Source organism: Microtus oregoni, unplaced genomic scaffold, assembly GCF_018167655.1.
Source record: "Microtus oregoni isolate MIOR12 unplaced genomic scaffold, Mior012 000000F_ref0000247, whole genome shotgun sequence".
NCBI classification, from domain to species: domain Eukaryota; kingdom Metazoa; phylum Chordata; class Mammalia; order Rodentia; family Cricetidae; genus Microtus; species Microtus oregoni.
In genome coordinates, this window is record NW_024543059.1 from 60,919,979 (window position 1) to 60,939,992 (window position 20,014).

Consider the following 20,014-nt stretch of genomic DNA (forward strand, 5'->3'; position numbering starts at 1 on the left):
CCGGGGAGATTCTAGCCTAGTCCATCCTGGGTCGGAGCTTCATCCCGGGAGCGGGGCATGGCGTCTCTCTCAGGCGTCTGCTCCCCAGAGGAGAGCTGTTGAGTCTCTGAGCTCACTTCCTGTTCCTCCCAGCGTTCTGGTCTGATTACTCCACCTACCTATGTCCTAACCAATAAAATGGGCCAGGGCAGTTCCTTTATTAGCCAATGACCTTCCTCCATCAGCAATGTTCTTTTGCTTGTGTGTGTATGTAGTGTGCATGCGTGTGTATCAGTCTATAATGTTTAATAATGATGGAATCCCTTCATGTGTGGTATACGTGTGTGTGCGCATGTGTCTGTGCACATGTGGTATACATGTGTGTGTGTGTGTGTGTGTGTGTGTGTGTGTGTGGTGTATGTGTGTGTGTAGTCCTGAGAGCACAAAGTTGACCTTGAGTGTCTTTCTAGATTGTCCTCCATTTCATTTATTGAGGCAGGTCTCACAATTCAACCTTGAGCTTGTCAACTTGTGATGTGGGATGCCCCTCTCTATGCTGTGAATACCACTGGTTAATAAAAAAGCTCTTTTGGGCTTGTGATAGGGCAAAATAGGTCTAGGTGGGAAAAACTAAGCTGAATGCTGGGAGAAATAAGGCAGAGTTTAGAGAAGCCATGTAGCCCCGCTGGAGACAGATGCCAGAACTTTACCGGATAAGCCACAGCCTTGTGGCAATATACAAATTAATGAAGATGGATTAATTTAAGATATGAGTTAGCCAGAAATACATTTAAGCTACAGGCCAAATAGTATTGCAAATAATATGGTTTCTGTGTGATTATTTCGGGGCTGAGCAGCAGGGAACAAACAAGTGGCATCCTATAGCAAACCTGGCAAGTCTAGCTGGCCACCTTATTCTGGGGAATCCCTCCCTCTGCCTCTGGGATGTCAGGTATCATGATTGCTTAGCACATGGATGGGTAATGAGGATCTCAATTTTGGTCTTCACACTTGAGCAAAAACTGTTTTATCTACTGAGTCATCTCCCCAGTCCCCCATGCACAAATACTTTAAATGTTTTCAGGGCACTTCTCTATGTTCAGCTACATAAATAACTCCTGTAGTGTTAAGGTATCAAGACTACAATAGTCAGTACCGTAACATGGTGTACAACTAGAAGCTAAGTCTGCACTACATAGCACAGGCTGTGGTAAGCTGCACAATTACAGTTTATGTAACTACAGTCTATGATGTTTCATACTGATGGAATCCCAAGCAGTCCTTTTCTCAGAATCCTGTCATTAAACAACACACAAGTGTCTAAGTTCAGTTTTGTGTATGGGTCATCCACCTTGCAACATGGCTAAACTAATTTCTTTAATGGATTCTGGATTTTCTACATGGATAATTGTGTTATGTGCAAAGAAAGACAGTTTTTTCTTCCATTATCATCGGAATGGCTTTTGTTTCTTGTTACTGTCTTGGCTGGAACCTTACTGTGTCTGGTAGATTCTCCAGTACCACACTGAATAGATCTTATAAAAAGGAGTAAAGTACATGGGTATCTTACATCATAGTATATCTGCTATCATTTAAGAGCTCAGCAGGCTGCCTTACAAAGTCAGGAGGTTTATTGGAAAGGATACTGAAAATATTGGTGATTGGATAATTGCATTAAAAGTGTAAGAAAGAAAGAGAATGAAAGCAGAAAGTAAGAGCATAACACCTAATAGTCAAAATTTGAGGCACTATGCAGAGGCGCTGGAGGGTAGAGTCCTATAGAAACAAACATTCTTGCTATACATTCCACCTCTTATGTTAGAGGGAAGCTATAGACAGCAATATGCTAGAGCACAGATTAAATACATATGTGCTTGATTATTAAGTTCGCTATTATTGCCACATGAACAACAGGCAAAGACAGGTAACGTTTGGATCAGCAGAAGAAGACTATGATATCCATGGAATCTAGGAAAGGGGAAGGGAAAGGAAACTGCAGGACAGGGGATGGGCTGAAGATGGAGGTGCTCCAAGTGGATTAATGTAGGATTCATAATCTCCATGAGAGCAGCAATTTCCTGCCATTCCTGATGCTTCTAAATATGGCACAAGGGGCACCATAGAGCTTTGAAAAGAAATGAGTATGAGGTAAGTTCGCCATTGTTTGAGGATGTCATCTACCTGAAAATCCGATAGAATCACAATAGAAAATTAGCTGAAAAAATTGTTAGCTGTATTAGACTACAATTTTCAAATAGGTTGTTCTCATTTATACAATAAAATTATCTAGTAAGTAGAACATGAATAAGGACATGCAGACACCCAAGAGCAGTGTTAGTAGTTGGTGGATTGGCAATTCGAAGCCCAGATTCAATTGTGACCTTACAGTCAATGAGGTCGAATGCTACAGTTTCTCTACTATATTGTATAGATGGGTTGAGAGGCTTATGTAGACAGAAGTGTGAAGATGCATTTGTTATATGTAATTGGCATTAGCCACTGTCGCACTGAAAGGGCCCAGAAAGGCACTGGAGTTGTGTCTGTGTTTGAAAGGGAGTTTTGGAATGCCCTAGAACCCAGGACAGTAGTCTATTATCAGAGGAGAGGTAGACGCAGCTATTCCACGGAGACCCAGCATATAAAATCAGAACTGTTTGGTCTGTACAACTCTGTGGAAATGTTTAACTTAACATAGGAATCCACAGAATCAACTAAATATATCATGGCTTCCTAGGATGTGTTGATGTTAAACTGGAAAACTTATAGGTCTTACATTGGATACATATTGAACTAAGAGTCTCAGTCTGTTCTCAGATTCAGAGCCAGTTCCCAGACCAGAATCCCCTGAGGGAAAGCAGATCCTCCTGGAAGAAAGCCCCACAATATAGTGAGAGGTGTATTCTATGACTCATCTCCAAAGCTTGTTCCCAGGGACCTCTGGTCCATTACCATGGGACTGAGTACCAAAGAAAGCAAACCCCAGCCTTCCCAGGGCAAGCTGAAGGCACAGCATGCAAGTTCTCTTTTAGACTGGGCTCTCAGATGAAAGTCCTCTTGTGTGACGGGTGTGGTGTCATATGCCTATAATGCCTCATTATATCCCAGCTCCTGGGAGACTGAAGCAAGACGCTGGTTGAGTGTGAGGGCAATCCAGGCTGCATGGTAAGATCATATTAGAAGAAGAGAGGAAAAATGAAAAGAAGGAAGAAGAAGAGGGTGAAAAGGAGGACAAAGAATATCCTCTTTAACTAGGTAACTACTGTCAAAAGTTTATAAAATATTTATTTTAATTAAATATTCACCTTGGATGTCACACTTATCTAGGCCTTAACCTGATGTTCTAACATGTTTCCTCCAAAATGAATAGAAATGGTGTTTAAAGAACTCCTTAAAAGCATTCATCTTCACATCTATAACCTTAGCACATATATATTTCTCAAATACTTAGATTGGATAAATAATAGTTTTACTTTTTTTTACTTTTAAATATATGAGGCAACTCACCGTTGTGAAAGAAGAATATTAACATGGGCTTGGGTTTATGCGCACTGCCTTGCCAGATTCGAATAAACAACTAGGATTGATTTATTACTTAAGAAATGAGAAACAAATCCATGGATAGTCATATCCAAATAATGGAAAATTAACAAGCTCAATTTTACTGGGCTGTTGGAAGAAGACAGTTAATTCTTCTAATGTTTTAAATGAAAATATGACCTGAGATGACAACAGAACTGGATTAGGTGGACACTGTCGAAAGAAAAAGAGAGGAAGGCCGAGCAAAGACAAAACTATCGTTCTGGGAGTGGGAGAGATGGCTTAGCAGTTAAGAGTGCGGCTCTTCTAGACAACTGGAGTTCAGATCCCAGCAGCTGCATCAGGCAGCTCACAACCTCCTGTAATTTCAACTCCAGAAGATCTGATGCCCTCTTCTGGCTTCTTCAGGTACCTGCACTCATGATCATATATACTCATGCACAGATACACACATGCACATTATTAAGAATAAGTCTTTAAAATACATGGTTTAAAATTTTCTGATAAAATAAGATATAACTTTACATTTAAAATTTGATAACTTTGTATCAGCATGTCACCCTTAAAAGAGCACAGGAAATAGTCATGCAATTCTTGAAAATACTAGGGCTGTAAAAGCAAAGGGAAAATTATTCTGGGCAGAACCTACTTGAGGTACCGCCAAGACCGAAATGTTCCAAAGAAGGCTGAGAACATTTGATGAACACAAAATATAGCCTGGTTATGGAGTTACAAAATGGAGCTTCTTTATAGTTTTTTTTTTTTACTTTTAAACTTTTACATGTACAAAAATATATAAATTACTACTATGGATTACTAGGTATAAAATATCCACAAGAATTTACTTTCTGGCATATTTGGAAATAATTGGTACAATTCCAAAATAACAAGAGAAATGATTGACTAAACCTGAGAAAGATAATCCCATCCCCATGTTCCTTAAGAAGACATCAATGCACAAGAAATCAGGAGGATGGGTGCATTTGCACTACTCACAGGAAGTCCTTGTTTGCCCAGGTTCCCAGGCTTCCCAGGGTTTCCTGACATGCCGTCTGCTCCATGGTATCCTTGCAAGCCTTTTGGCCCGGGAAGACCTGGAAGTCCCTTGGTAATTAAAAATTATTGTGATTACAGAGACATACTGGGCAGATGACATTTCCTGCTGTAGAAAAGGTTATATATTTCTGGACCTTGCCCTAAGATAGAATTTTCTCTATTTCTTTTTAATGATTTAGTATTTGTGTTTTTAAGAGAGATGCCTTAAAATGTCCCCAAAACAGATCTAGGGCTACACCTCCACAGTAGACCATTTACTTCACATCTCTCAGACAATGGACTCAGTCCAAGAACCCTAGAAAACTTTCCCTAAACAAAACTGAAAGCAAATCAACAACTTATTGTGTAACTTCTTGGGCCTCAGTGTGATTCCCTGATATTTCTCACTGTGTCAGTTCATCTTTCTCTAGCTTGCAGGAAGGATGAGAGATGGACCCCAGAGAGCTCAAGATTCAGGCATTAGTCTCTCCTGACACTCCTTGCATCCTGCTTTCCCCAAGAATAAAGATTATCATGCTCTTTGTTTCCCTTTAATTCAGATAATCATATGACTGATGATAGACCTGAATATCTTGTTCCACTCTTGAACTGAATGATTGACTGATTGATAGGTTTTTTTTTTCCAAGACAGGGTTTCTCTGTGTATCTCTGACTGTCTTGGAACTTGCTCTTTAGACCAGATTGGCCTCGAACTCACAGAGATCTGCCTGCCTCTGCCTCTCAAGTGCTGGGATTAAAGGCATTTACCGCTACTGTCCAACCCTAAACAACTGAGTTTTATTTGTAGGGTCTTCAACATGAATATCCTTACAACTTATCCTTTTTTTCTCCCTTTGTCCCAATGCAGGCTGGCGGAAGCAGGTATGTAAGTCTTGGCTGGGCAGCATCAGAAGCCTCTTTGCTAACTCTTCAGTCCATACGTACCAACCCAGCTAGAGAAAGACACTGATGCTCAGGTAAAATAAATTTTTATCCCGAGACAAAGGACTGCTTTTCTCCCCACGACTTTCTGCTCTAATACCCAGGAGAACAAGAAGCTGAGCTCTCCGATTAAAACCCAGCTCATGTCTTCTTAACTATACTTGACTCTGGCCTTTGTTACCACTCACTGGGTCCTGTTTCCAAGTCCCCTGTTTACAGTGGTTCACCAAGAGAGAGAAGAAAGTGTCCACAGGGAGGGCTCCATAACACGGGGAAATAGCATCCTTCGCTTGCAGGGACTTAGATTTAAACAGCAAGTTTGGGTTTGAGTTAGCGGTCATATTTTGTTCCCTCTGTGTTCCAGCATGGGTTTGAACTCTTTTCAAGACAGTCTGATTTATCCAACATGACATAACTGGCCCCGGACTACTCTACTTGCTAAAGCTGTCAATTCTTTTCAGAAAAACAAGGAAGATTAAAGAGCTCTGTTACTTACGGGGATGCCAGGTTTCCCAGAAGGACCAGGAACTCCTTTTTTCCCCTTAGGACCCTGAAAATGGAAAGTACAGTTGTTAATAGATAGAAATAAACTGACTTAAATGAGCCATGGAAAAGAATGCTGAGGCCGGGATGGCCCAGAAGCACACATAACTAGCTATCTATCACTGGCCTGGCCGCTTAGCTCTCCTGGGAGGTCACTTCCATCATGGAAAATGGGAGAATCTTATGGATTTCCTTTTTGCTCTGAGTTCAGATTTAAAAATTCAGATCATAGTTCTAAAAAGGCACTGTTTTGTAAATGTCCTTGCTTTCAGGCAGCGTCTATGCCTCCTTTTAAAAGTGGCTAAATTCAGTAGGTATTTATTGAGTATCATGTTTCATGGCATTTGTTACATGCTAGGAATTCAGAGGCAAGGTTCCTGGTCACAAGACACTTACTGTGTGCCGATGGATGTGACCCAATAGACAAAATGTACCACGCTCCCATGGAAGCACAAAGAACACATTTGCAAATAATAATAATTAAAAAAAACCAGGTGTTTATTTTTCAAGGACTGTTTGTTTCTCCATGTGTGAGATGTTTTAGGTCCTAATTGATTCAGCAGTCACTGGTCCGCCCGGATAGTTAGCGATACTACTCTTGCAGACCATTCCATTGTTCTGATGAGAGCCCCAAATTATTTTCAGCTGAAAAGCGTGGAAAACACCGATCTGGCGTACACATAAGGAACAGAATCATGTCATTACCAGACAGGCTTCTCAGAGACCATGTGAAGTTCCCCCAGACAGAACTGTTTTAGTCTGGGATGGTAAGTTCTCAAGGCTAACACCAATACCCATTCCAAATTCTACACTTTTGAAGGTGGGCTTAATATTTGTTTAGCTGGGCTTGGTGTTGTGCACTAAGTAATCCCAAGACTCAGAAAGCTACTTCTGCAAGCATGGCTCAGATAACGTCTGCCAATTATTCTGACCCCAGGCGGGGTCAGCCCAGGAGCATTATAGCAGTTGGGGGCCACAAAGGATGGCATGAATTTTGGTGGATGTGTGAAGGGTGCTCTGAAGAATAAAGCCACCCTCTCGCTATCTTTACTGACCATGGCAGCCCAGAATGGTACTGCAGTCTTTGAGAAAAAAGGCAAGTGGAAAACACTGTGCATCAAATGCAGCATGTCCGAGTAGTTTAGAGGAGTTAGAGGCAGTTAACCACTTAGATTCCCATCACTTGGCTGCCTACCACTACGTGGGATGGACATTGAGGACAGATAGTAAGTTCTTTTTATAAAGAATTCAAATAAAGCTTTAATTCTAGCATATTTCATTTCAAACATTCAATGTAAAAATATAAATAAGAAGATTCAGCATCTTCAGGCTTTTCACAACTAGAATGTTCTTTAGACTTGGATGGGCATTGAAAGCAGTTATTAATAGCATGACACTCAAGGCACTTTATGACTATGAGAGACATTTTAAAAGGTCATTTTTACTAATGATAGAAGCGTTGTTGTGGCAATACTCATCCATTGACAAGTAATTATTTAACCAGTACCAAGATTCTGGCCTCTATCTTGGATCATTTAGACTAGGAAAGATTGCTTCTTATAGTTACTGTCATAATGGAAAGAAAGTAGGAAAGTTAAAAAGACAATGTGGACAATGTGGTCTTGTAGTGGAGGTTTCAATGCATGCAGAACATTGCTCTTGCTATGAACTAAATGTGTGCTCTCTAAATTCACACATTGACATTCTGACCTTAATGATGAAGCATAAAGGTTGCTCCTCTGGGGGGGGGGTGATGAGGTTTTGAGAGGGAAGTCCTTGAAGGGGGTTAGTGCTCTTTTATAGGAGACCCCAGAGAACTTGCCAGTCCCCTCTCTTAGTGAGGATACGGAGAGCAGTTGGCATACTGTAACACAGAGCTGCACCCGCACTAGAACCTGACCGTGCTGCCATCCTGACCTTGGACTATTTATAAGCTACGTATCCCATGGTACTTAGCTATAGAAGCCTGGCCGAAGGGATTCTTGCCCTCGGTTATATTTTATTTTGAGAATGTGTATATTAAAATGTCTCAAAACTAGCATCACTAGTTCCACAACTCAACTAAGAGTTGAGCACTATTAAATATTCCTCTCTCGCAGAGTAGCCTGTCCAGGAAGAACTTACAGAGGGTCTAAGGTGAAGGAAGCACACTACTGTGTAAGCCCTTGTCAGGTAAATAATCAGGTTATTACCATAAGAAGGGAAAGTCACCCTCTGACCAACCCTCCAAACTCAAATATAATAAAAGTAGATGTATTCTGTGACATCAGACTTAACTTACTCATTTTATATGAATAATAATCCTTCATAAATCCATGGATGGAATGTCCTTAAATAGAAAGTAAATGATTCTTTGGGAGGTCTTTTCAGGGTACAGGTTTTCCCTTTGCTTGGATTGCATTGAAAAACGTGGAATATAGAACCATTCTGGAAGCCTTCCATTCATGGGCACTCCACTAGTTCTCAGAGTAGAGAAGGTGATCTAGTTCTCATGACAAAGGACTTTTTAAGGCTCTCTATTAATTTAAATCTTGTTTTTTGTTTTTTGACTTTGATGTTTTAAAGATGTCACAAGGATAGCTATCACAGCACTCGGCCCCTCCATCTTTCTTTGAGCTGTTAACGTTAGGAACAGACACAAATTCAGGGCTTTATGCAACTATCCTCCCTCTCTTCTTTTCTAACCAAGGAAACTGCAATTCACTAACATCCATGAGCTTTGTGTTGAGAGGAAAAGAGGACTTTGGCTCGTATCCTCGGCTTTGAGACCCACGCGAGCTTTCTTGTGTTTGCCTCACAGGGATCTTTGCAGGATAGGAGTTCTCTGTTCTCACTTCTTTCTAGGGGAACCCACTCTCACACGGCCCGTGAAGGAATCCATTGTTTAGGATTAACTGTACATTCATTTATTAAAAACTTATAATTAACAAAAGATTCCAGAGCAAAAGCTTTTGTATACTATGAGACTCAGGAAATTAAGTCAATTCTGGCTCTTCTGCTAACGAGTTCTGTGATCTTAGGCAATGCATAATCTCTCTGGGATTTAAACTTCTTCATTTTGCAAACAAGATCCCTGTCCAGATGAGTTTTTAAGGGGCCTTTTCCAAATCTAAAAAAAAATAAAGCTTTGCAAAAACAAGATGACAACAATTGGACAGGACTCATCTGGCCACCAGAGAAATCCTTAATGATTAATACACAATCAGTGGCTGTTCTTGTAGCAATTAATGCTCGTATAAACTCCAAGAGGCCCTAAATTGTGCGTTTGGTTTGCATGTGCCAGCACACCCCCGCAGAGAGCAACTGGTTTCCTTGGATCACGCAGAAATCAGGGCATGGTCTCAGCTCCTTTTGGCTTCAACACATAAAGACAGCTCCCCAGCTCACTGGAAAGACAGTTGTCCCATAAGAGAATTTGATTTTCATTGTTATAATTTTAACAGTTACCAATAAGAACCAGAAAGTCTCTTTTGCACGAGATATGTCAAAAGAGAAAAAGGAAACCTGATAAATATGAAAGTTTTAATTAGAAAGCTTTAGGCACTTTAGGATAAAACCTAGACCAGCCTCTGTGATCTTGGGTAGCATGTAGCACTGTTCTGTGAGCTTAGAGCTTGTTCCACAACTTTTTCCATTATATACATTAAAACGCTAAGCGAAAGTGAAGGCTATCATGTTTCTCTGCCTTACTTTTTCCTCATCCAGCCAGTTTTTAATGCTTTCACTATTCATCAATCCTTGTTTATTTTATGTGTGTGTCTGTGTATATATGAGTGCATACATGTGTACAAGTGCATGTTATTTGTATGAGCACATACATGTGGAAGCTAGAGGATAACTTTGGGCATTGTTCCTCCGGCTCTGCTCACTTTAAAAAAACAGATTAATTTCATTTTAATATTATACATATGTGTATTCTATTTTTAAATTTTCTGGGTGGAGGCATGTGCACATAAGCACTGGTGCCCATGGTGCCAGAAGAGGGCATTTGATCGCATGGAGCTGGTCCTTCATGGATGTGAAATGCCCCTTCCCACTGATCTGCCACTTGCTAAGGGATCCCCCTGTCTCCCCTTCTCAGCATATTTTACACACATGCCTTGACTTTTAAAATATGGGTTCTGGGGAATCCAATGCAGGTCCCCATGCTTACAAGGTCAGTAATTTACTGACTGAGCTATATCCCTAACTCTTAATTCTTTTTAATTAGAGGATCCGATGCGATGTTACTACATACATATCCTGAAAAAAAGAAAAATCCAATATATATTTTTTTTATTTTTCTTTTTTATTTATTTTTATTGAGTTCTATATTTTTCTCTGCTCCTCTCCCTGAATATTTTAAAAGGCATCTATGTGACTGAACAACTACTGAACTTGTATTCACTAGATCTGATCCAGCATCATCTTACTGCTTGACTCTTCCAATCAGAAGCACCAATCAGAGTGAAGACACCTTTATAAATGAGAAGAAGCATAAACTCGCTATTGTCTCTCTACCCATCCCTATGAAATTTAAAGTTAAGCTACAATACATTTTCTTAAACATTGAATTTTAAGGAGCCAGGAGGGTAGCTTAGCAACAGAGCACTTTCTTAGAGTCTCAAAGGCCCTGAGTTCAAGCACTACCACTCGAAAAAAGATGCTTTAACCTTGAGACAGTAGCACGTGAAGTCAGAATGCCGTGAGAAGCAGGGCGATCATGGACTGAGGGTGTAAGGTCTCCTGCTGTGTGTTTGAGGCCTGGTGTGTCTGGGAGAAGTTTAATTTTAGTGAACCAACAGAGTTGTCATTTGATTGATAACAAATAATTGATTTGCTTTATGGAAAACAACCTCCTTTATCAGTAGTTGAGTCTATGCGCCATAACCAAATGGCTCAATCTACCCTTATCATCTCAGATAGGTTCTTTGCCTGGACAAATTTCCATCAGGCTCCTCCCACTGGGCCTGCCCTGCCCAGGGTCTCTGATCCCTCTGGATATGGCATCCCTTGCTGCCCCCCTCCACGTGATGTCTGATCACTTTCGGCCTGCTTACACCAGGACTGCTGCTAGCCTGCTTATCTGGACTGTCCCTTACTCCAAAGACTGTTCTTGGTAATTTTCTGTCCACTGATCCTCACCCTGCTCCTGGCCAATATATTCAGAATCAAACCCAATTTCTTTCTGACACTAGACCCTCATTATGGAGATCCCTATACCTATTGTGATTGTTATGAACAGTTTTTATTACCCTTCTTGAACACGTCTTCAATAGTTTTCTACACCTGGGTCTATTTGACTGATAGTTTTCAGTGTACAGTGCTGGTACTGCCATTGGAAAGCTCCGTAACAGACTACCTTAGGGGATATCCTTAGATGATTTTTACAAGGCCAGGATTGGTAAAGTGCAATGCAGATTTTAGTCAAAAGATATGAACTGCTCAGTTATGGTTTAGCACACTTTTTGATAGTCCCCCACCCCCAGGCTTACAGTAATCTCCATTCAGGAGAGCAAATGACGATTTGAAGGATAATAAACAGCATTCTCTGGTGTGCCCACTTTCCAAAGCCAACAAGTCTCACTTACTTCAGCTCCTTTCTCTCCCTTCAGTCCTTGTTTACCCTGGTTGCCAGGTTCACCCTTTAATAGGAGCCAAGAGAGAAACACCATGTAAGGCAAATAAAAAATGAGCTATATGAATGTGATTTTCTTTGATTGCTGGAATGATAGAATACTTGCACAACATACTGGGGGCCCTTGTTGTCCAGTGGCACCTCGGAGTCCTGGCACACCCATATGGCCCTAGGAATAGAAGAGATTCTATTAATTCAAGTAAACTCAGTCATGTGACCTAGACAGTTCTCACTTAAATGGAAGCATAGTATTCTAGAGCCTAATTTAAATATAAAGTCTTACTTGAAATAGGATAGTACATATAGTAGAGGGATAGTTTGATGATTCTGGTATATTATGCTGGATAAATATAGCTTTTGGTCTTGTTTTTTTAAAATGTGAGCTAACACAGAGGATTGGATGGTGGGTTAGGATGGTACCTAATCTTTGAACCCTGTACATGTGGTATTATTTGGAAAAAGAGACTTTATAGATGTGGCTACATGTGGTGGTTTGAAAGAAAATGCCCCCCCAAAGAGAGTGACACTATTAGGAGGTGTGGTTCAGTTGGAGGAAGTATGTCACTGTGGGGGCAGGCTCTGAGGTCTCTCTTGTTTAACCTTCCCTCAGTGTGACTATCAGTCAACTTCCTGCTGCCTTCTGGTCAAGATGTAGCCAGCACCACATCCACCTGGTTGCTGCCATGTTCCCCATCATGATGAAAATGGACTGAATTTCTAAAACTGTAAACTACTATCTTAATTAAAGTTTTATTTGTAAGAGTTGCCGTGATCCTAGTGTCTCTTCAGAGCAATAGACACCCTAACTAAGGCACTTTATTAAAGATCTCACGAGAATCTGAGTCAACTACAAAGCTCAGGTTGATCATGATCAGCCACAACTTTGCCGCCTCCCTGACTTGTCATAGTAGGGAGACCTTTCCACAGTGACCACGTAGCCACTGCCTCTTCGGACTTTATGAAGTCAAGGAACAGTTCTCATCAATGATAAACCAGTTCCTGGATGTTTCACTTCACACTCTGGGATATCTTGGTAAACACTGACAACGGCCATATTTGTGAATATAACATGTCAGTACCATGATAGAAACGAGACTGCATAGAAAAGCAATAGCTATAGATCTCCTTTAGGTAGGGCAGGCAAAAGAGTTCTAGATCTGTTTAAGTAGGGTAGAAAGGGAACGCCTCCCTGGTGATAACTCCAGCTGACATCACTATGGTGAGGAAAAGGCAATTGTGAAAAGTCAGCGATAGGAAGCAAAAAGAGCTCGGTGTCCTCTGGAACCAAACAGAATGCATGGCTGATTATTTCATGGTGTTTGCATTTGTTTGAAAACTGAAAACAGTTTCAGGGAAATTCTACTCAAATTTAGAAGCAAGGTGTGTGTGAAGCTTCCAGTGATTACCTTATAGCCTTCGTCACCATGCTCTCCTCTGTCTCCTTGTTCCCCCATTGGGCCCTGCAGAGAGCACACGCAACGAAAATCACTTTCCTGACTGTAATTCCTGAGTGTGGATGCTACAATTAAGGTGGTTTATTCTTTTGTCAAAAATAAAAGGATTAATGTATAGTAAGTTTTTTGAGTCTGCTATGTAACTGAAAATGATCGAATTTCAAGAGATATCAAACATGCTACAGAATTAAACCTTGATCAATTAACTTAATTTATACACAGTTGCCATATGATTTCAAAATTTTATATCCAGTTATACCTATAATTAATTATAACACGGATATAATTAATATGAAGTTCACTGCTAAACAGAAAATTATATGAATAAAGTCTCATGATGATTCTGCTATGAAAAATATTGAAGAAAGATGTTTAATAAAACCATGAATTTTATGAGTATAATATATTATAAATCTTGTAGTTTTCTTAATGTTAAATGGATTGAAATTTATGCAAGACTTAATTCCATTTACTCTGCAGTCTTCTTCAACTAACCTAACAAAATAAGACTTGTTTTTTTAAATACTTGTCATATGAATGTTTTGATAAACTGTTCAAACTATAATCTTTAAAATTTACATGGAGCATTAGCTATTACATACTAGAACTTCCTATCAGAACAGAAACTTAAATTGAGGTACATTGGAAAAGCAAAAACTATTATAGATTGATTATCACATGCTACTGATAGATAAGATCACCTTACTTCTAGATGAATAGTTGGAAGGCACACGGCAAAGAGAAGCTCTGACCCTATCTTATTCTGAGAATCTGGTTTAAGCCCCGTGCCTGTCTCATGTCTACTGGGAAATCCTACCACAACTAGTTTTACTTCTAATGTACAGGTATTTATTACATATTAGAAGACAGTCTTTGATTGACATTCCCAAACCTGAGAAAATAAATACTACTATTCTCTGCTTAGCAATTTTTTTCTGTTTGTTGGGCAATTTTTATATTATTTCCAAATATTGCCTGCTAAGTCCTTCCTAATGCTATGATCCTTTAGTACAGTTCCTCATGTTGTAGTGACCCCCAACCATAAAGTCATTTTAGTTATTACTTTTATAGCTGTAATATTGCTATTGTTATGAATTGTAATACAAATATCTGATATATAGGGTATCAGATATGCAACCCCCATGAAAGGGTCAGCCCACATCCCAAAGGGGTCATGACCCGTGAGTTGAGAGCTGCTTCTCTAAGTGGTTTAGACAGATTAAAACCTATTTCATAAAAGAAAAACCTATTTCATAAAAGACACCTAAATATTTGCCCAGAGAGATTACCTCTATATGAAATGTCCCAATTTGAAACATTCTAGATTTTTCTATATTATTTTCTACAGTCAAATATCAATGGAAACTGTAACCATGGAGCCATATCAAAATATTTGGACTATACATTTTGATCCTATGCTTTCCAGTAGCCTTTATTTTGAGCTACATTATGTGGAAAATGGAAACTATAACTAATATGCTTATTTCTGTGAAGTAAATATTACCCATCCACTTGCATTTACATACATTCTTCACCTATTATTTTAGCCTCAAATGGTCACAGAATTGGTTATTCGGATATCAAAACAACACTAGTAGCTACTTTCCGAAAACAGTGGTTACAGTTTGTCTTTAATATGTTGGATTTGAAGACTATAGGTCCACAGTCTTGAAAAGCAATTGACTCTGACTGGTTTTAAAAGCTAGCAAATCACTTGGCAACTGTGGGTAACTTATTATAAACATATATAGATCATATTTTATAAAAATACTTCATAAACAAATCTGATCTTGATAATTAAAGAAATATTTGCCTTAAACAGTCTAAAGTATATTTGTTTTGGACAATCTCTGTAAAAATTTGTCATGCATTCAATGTTGATGGATTTCACAATTAATTTTCTTAAACATACATCTTGGTTAAGATTCTTGACTAGCATAGTTTTTCATATCTAAGATTGTCACATTATTTAGATAGTATGGAGATAAGTATTGCTTTACTATAAAGTCAAGTTATAAAACTGACCAGTTAGAACTTTGAAAAGATATGATTGACATTGAAAGCTTCTGATTGCATTTTATCCTGAGGTACCAAAATAATTTTAGAAAAGACCTACTGGTTCACCTCGAGGCCCAGGAGGTCCTAGGACTTTGCTGTCTTCGCCTGGGTAGCCCTAAAATGAAAACAATTGTTTACTAAAACAAATCAATTAAGGAAGTCTATTCCAAATACTCTGTTATTGTCTAATGTGATTTTAAGTGGAAACTTTATAGCTAAGAATTTAAATTTATCATATTTTATATACAGCTCTATATATCATTTGTTCTACAGTTTGTATATTGTTGGGGAATATTAAACTATGTAAAGATGTGTTACATCTGTTTATGATGTGCAATATTTAACTACATAAAGATGTGTCACATTTGTTTATGCTGGGGAATATCACTTTAACTATGTAAAGGTGTATTACATTTGTTTATGCTCCATTTGTTTAATTATGAAAAGGTGTGTTGCTGTTTCATCTTGCCTGCCTAAGGCACCTGATTGGTCTAATAAAAAGTTGAATGGCCAATAGCTGGGTCAAAGAGGGATTGGCAAGGCTAGCAGGCAGAAGGAATAAATAGGAGGAGAAATCTAGGCTTGAGCAAGGGAGAAGAAAATGAGACAGAAAGAGGAGCTACCTGGGACCAGTGAGACAGGCAATAATCAGCAGATACAGAGTAGATTATACAGAAATAAAAGTAAAAAGCCTTGAGGCAAAAGGTAGATAAAGACAAACAGGTCAATTTCAGTTTAAAGAGACAGCTGGAAATGAGCCTAAGCCAGGCCGAGCATTCAAAACTTAAAAAGAAACCTCCATATCATGATTTGGGACCTGGTAGGTCAAAAAAAGAAAGCCTAGTACAGAATATGGTTCTTGAAAGTCTTAATCTGCTTTAATCACAGAGAATGCATCCTAGGAATTCTCAGAACAGGCAGACCTTCAGTTAAATCATAAACCGAATAATGCTTGAGTTATTCCTAACTCAGTAGGAAATTTAAACCTAAGCTAATATTTATGTGCTATGGTCATTTCATCCAGCATATCACATCTTCTTTCAATAAATAATTTTGATTTTATGAAACTGTGTATCACTTTCACATACACTCTCTCACCTCAATCTTTAACCCATGGAAGATATTTTAATAATTTCCTTGAATTTTAGTTTCTTGGTATTTATATCCTCTTAGATTTTGCAAATTTTCCAAAAACTTAAAAAGTGGTTCTTCTATCTCTTGCAATATTTCCATGCATTCATTTAGGAAGAAATCATAGATTTACTACGTAACTTTGAAATTAAAAGGACAACACACATGCACACAAACACACATACCTTTTCTCCTTTAGGTCCTGGCAATCCAGAGGGTCCTGGTGGACCTTGATGGCCCTATAAGAAGAGGAGCAAATAAAGAGACAGTCCCCAGACCACACGGTCATGTACTATCTAATGCTATCAAGTCCAAGCTATCTCACATTTCAGTGTTCTGAGAAGAAAAGTAAGACACACTTTATTGGAGCTTGAGAATTAAATATACCACAATGCTTTCTCAAGAAAACAAACATTCTTTATAAACAACAGGGTTTAATTTATTTTCTTAAACTTATTAGAACTTTCATTTTTTTGGTGGTGGATAAGTGCATAGACACATATATATGTAGTGAAGGTGTAAAATCCAGCGTGAATCTCCACAATATCTATTCTAACTGTACAGAACTTTATTGAGATGTGTAGACCTTGGGTCTAATCTCAGTGAATGATGCTTTTCATTTGCATGCTTTTTATAATAAAGATTTAATAAAGAAAAGTGAATCTTAATTTGCACGTTTGGGATATAAACTAAAATGCTTTCTTGTCTTGAACAAATACACATATGCATATATTTAAAATTAGAAATGTTTACTCTGTATCCTGGTATTCCTGGTTCTCCATCAGATCCCATCAATCCTAATGGACCCTAAAAATCAAAATAAATATGAGAGAGAAAATAAACAAGTGAAGTGTTAAACATCTATGACTATTATTGAAGCCTTTATCATTAGATTTTCTACCTAGTGTAATTGGGAAAACAGAAATATGACACCCCAAATTTTCGTCTGTTTCTTCCCGCAGAAGTCCTACAAGCAATGTCTCTGGTTCATTTCTGGTATGTGCCTATTAAAAACCATGCTCACTTATTGGAATACTGCTGGCCCCTAGAAGGTTCTTGAAAATGCAGTTCGTGTCTGTCAAAGTTTGTGGTCACTGGATATCAGAAAGTGGAACCTGATAGTGTTTGATATTGTGACTTTGGGATTCAGAACAGCTCTATCCTCATAGATGCTTCCAGATGCTTCCTGGAGCATGGCTTTAATACGGGCCAAAGTTGACAGGTTCGAAATACTGGCAGCGTGTATATCATAACCATAATAGGATTATTGTTATCAGTATTTTACAGATGAACAAGCGATATAAATTAAAGACTGATCAGGAAACGCTCCTAATCTATTCAAAAGATGACTCAGACAGGTGCAAAACATATAAAAGTAGTGATAGTAAAAATGGCCTAATTCTCTCATTATCACACAGGATTCTCCTGTTTGGGTCTCAGAACAAAGAGGAGGACGGAAATGATGGCACAGAGTAGGTATGTGGTTTGCCATGCACTGTGCTAAGGAGCGGAGAGGATCTGTGTGTGGCGTCACACCTGACCAAGCTGCTCCACTGTATCTCACGTACAATACAGCTTGATATATTTCTAAAAAAAGGTTCATGCTACAATTATTAACCATGAATCAGGACTTTTAGGGAGATTTGGATTGGAACACATTTCAGTTTGAGAAAGAACTATGCAAAGTCAATTTAAATATTAATTCAGACATGATACGTTATAGAGATTTTTCTACTGGAATGTATTGATTCAGTCACAGCACTAACTAAAAGAAACACAAGAAAAATTGTTAAGGCTTTTAAAGAAGATTATATTAGATTAAGATGAACGAATGACATGAGAAAGAGAAGGGGAGAGTGGAAAGAAATTTGTTTAATTGAATGAATTCTGGAAGATAAACATAGTTTCTGAGCCAAAATTTTGTGATTTGAGGTCAAAATTATGCAAGGCAGAAAGTCATTTCTGGTGTGCAAACGGTTTCAGAGAAGTTTCAAACTCTAAAATTAAGAGATTGAAAGGGCCGGGTGGAGTCAACTTGACTGATTTGGAGGAGTCGGAAGCTTTTCCTGTTTCCTTGCTTGTTCTGGGTACCAGACAGCAGCAGCTTTTCCTTAGAGGTTAAACGAGGCAGCGTGGCAACTGTGTCCAGACAGCGGGCATGACTGAAAGCCGCTGCTGGCTCGAAGGGTGGATAAATGGGAGCAGCTATTAGAAGAAATAAAACACGTGCAGTGTAATGGAAATCCCATGCTCCTCAATGTACCTAAGAGCGTATCTGTTGATACACAGATGTTATGGTGCAAGGGTTTAGCGACTTTTTTAGACATCACCGGGAGAGGAAGAGAGGGCCAAGGATGTGAGAAGCTCGGTGAATCGGCTTCATATGATAGAAATAGGTGGGATTTGTGGTCACACACCCACAGAGAGCACACAGCTTTACAAATATCGAGTACCTAATGGCTTCAAACAAAATTTTAACCAAGTTCTTCAAGGCAGGAAGCCCAGATTACATTCTCTGAGCAGGATGAGACACAATTAGGAAGGAGCAAGAGACTTTAAAAAGGAATCTACTTGAATTTAGAATTCTTCAGCACAACTCTTCATGAGAAGAAAAACAAATCTGGACTTACAGGCTGTTTCTAAGTGGATGCTGGGAAAACACCAACATAAAAACAAGAGGAATTTTGCCAGTGCCAGACAGGAAAAGGTAGACTAAAATGTATTCACTAAAAGAAGAACAAAGGGGCCTCCCTGTGGCCACTGAACATTTGTAGAAGGTTCTAAGTTTTCTCTGATGTCCCAGCTATTTCATTATCTTCGGGTTCAGTGTTTGAGGGGCCCTGAGGTTTTGGAGGTGTCCAAGTGGCTTATTTTCTAATATTCTATGTGTTTCTTGCTGTGATTTCTCTTTGGATGGATGTGTCCCTCGGTTATATTTCTTTCTGTTAAGCCTGTCTTTTGGGTGTTTCTTTAGCCTTCTGTGAGTCTTCTCCTGTGACACTAACATCTGCTTAGGAGAAACAGGCAGCACTCACAGATACAATGATCTGACAACCACTGTCATGTGTGAAATCACCTGAGCTTCACCCCAGTAAGGGAAGGGAAGGCACAGAAGAGCCGGGGGACTGTTAGTGTAAATGTGGCAAGGGAATTTTCCCAACCCAGTGTGTTAATAAGAATCAAAAGGAGGAGAAATGGACAGGGGAAAACAGGAAAACCACGAGACAGCAACAAAGGGGTGGAAGAACTCAGTATCTACTCGTGAAAGAATGACGGTAAATTCCACACCTGTCTTCCTGCTCACAAACTCAAAATGCAGCAAAGACCAGAATGCAATAACTGAAACTCTGATATAAGCAAATGTTGTAGACTATAGCAAATTTTACTCTCCTAGTTGAAGCTATCATTTAAGAAAGAAAGGACATTTCTCTAAAGGAGGAAAGTCTGTTTTGGAAATGAGACTCCACCACGAGACCTCAGGAGTGTTCTCACTAGGGACCTTTTCAGCTTCTCATCCAAGAGCTGCAGTCCTCACTCCAAGTTCCAGTCAACGTAAAAAGTTAGAAAGATAAACAGAAATATGAGAGCAACGAGTAAGTGGAAAGATACCCCCTGCTTCGCGTAGGAAGGCCAGGTAGTGGGAGGGGCTGAGGAGCTGAAGATAAAGTTCACAAGAAGATGGGCATCAGAGCCAGGCGTCTCTGAGGGACCTCAATGG

At 39.2% G+C, this 20,014-nt stretch overlaps 1 protein-coding gene across 1 annotated transcript in view; it reads right to left on the minus strand.

The window, feature by feature from the left end:
• The window catches only part of Col24a1 (collagen type XXIV alpha 1 chain), a 228,645-nt gene that overhangs the window by 53,115 nt on the left and 155,516 nt on the right, over positions 1 to 20,014 (minus strand). The window contains exons 40-47 of the mRNA XM_041678738.1: positions 17,050 to 17,103; positions 16,482 to 16,535; positions 15,224 to 15,280; positions 13,060 to 13,113; positions 11,769 to 11,822; positions 11,607 to 11,660; positions 5,990 to 6,043; positions 4,513 to 4,620 (exon numbers count right to left, since the gene is read on the minus strand). Coding sequence (XP_041534672.1) covers positions 4,513 to 4,620; positions 5,990 to 6,043; positions 11,607 to 11,660; positions 11,769 to 11,822; positions 13,060 to 13,113; positions 15,224 to 15,280; positions 16,482 to 16,535; positions 17,050 to 17,103 — 489 coding nt within the window. The remainder of the gene's footprint in view (positions 1 to 4,512; positions 4,621 to 5,989; positions 6,044 to 11,606; positions 11,661 to 11,768; positions 11,823 to 13,059; positions 13,114 to 15,223; positions 15,281 to 16,481; positions 16,536 to 17,049; positions 17,104 to 20,014) is intronic.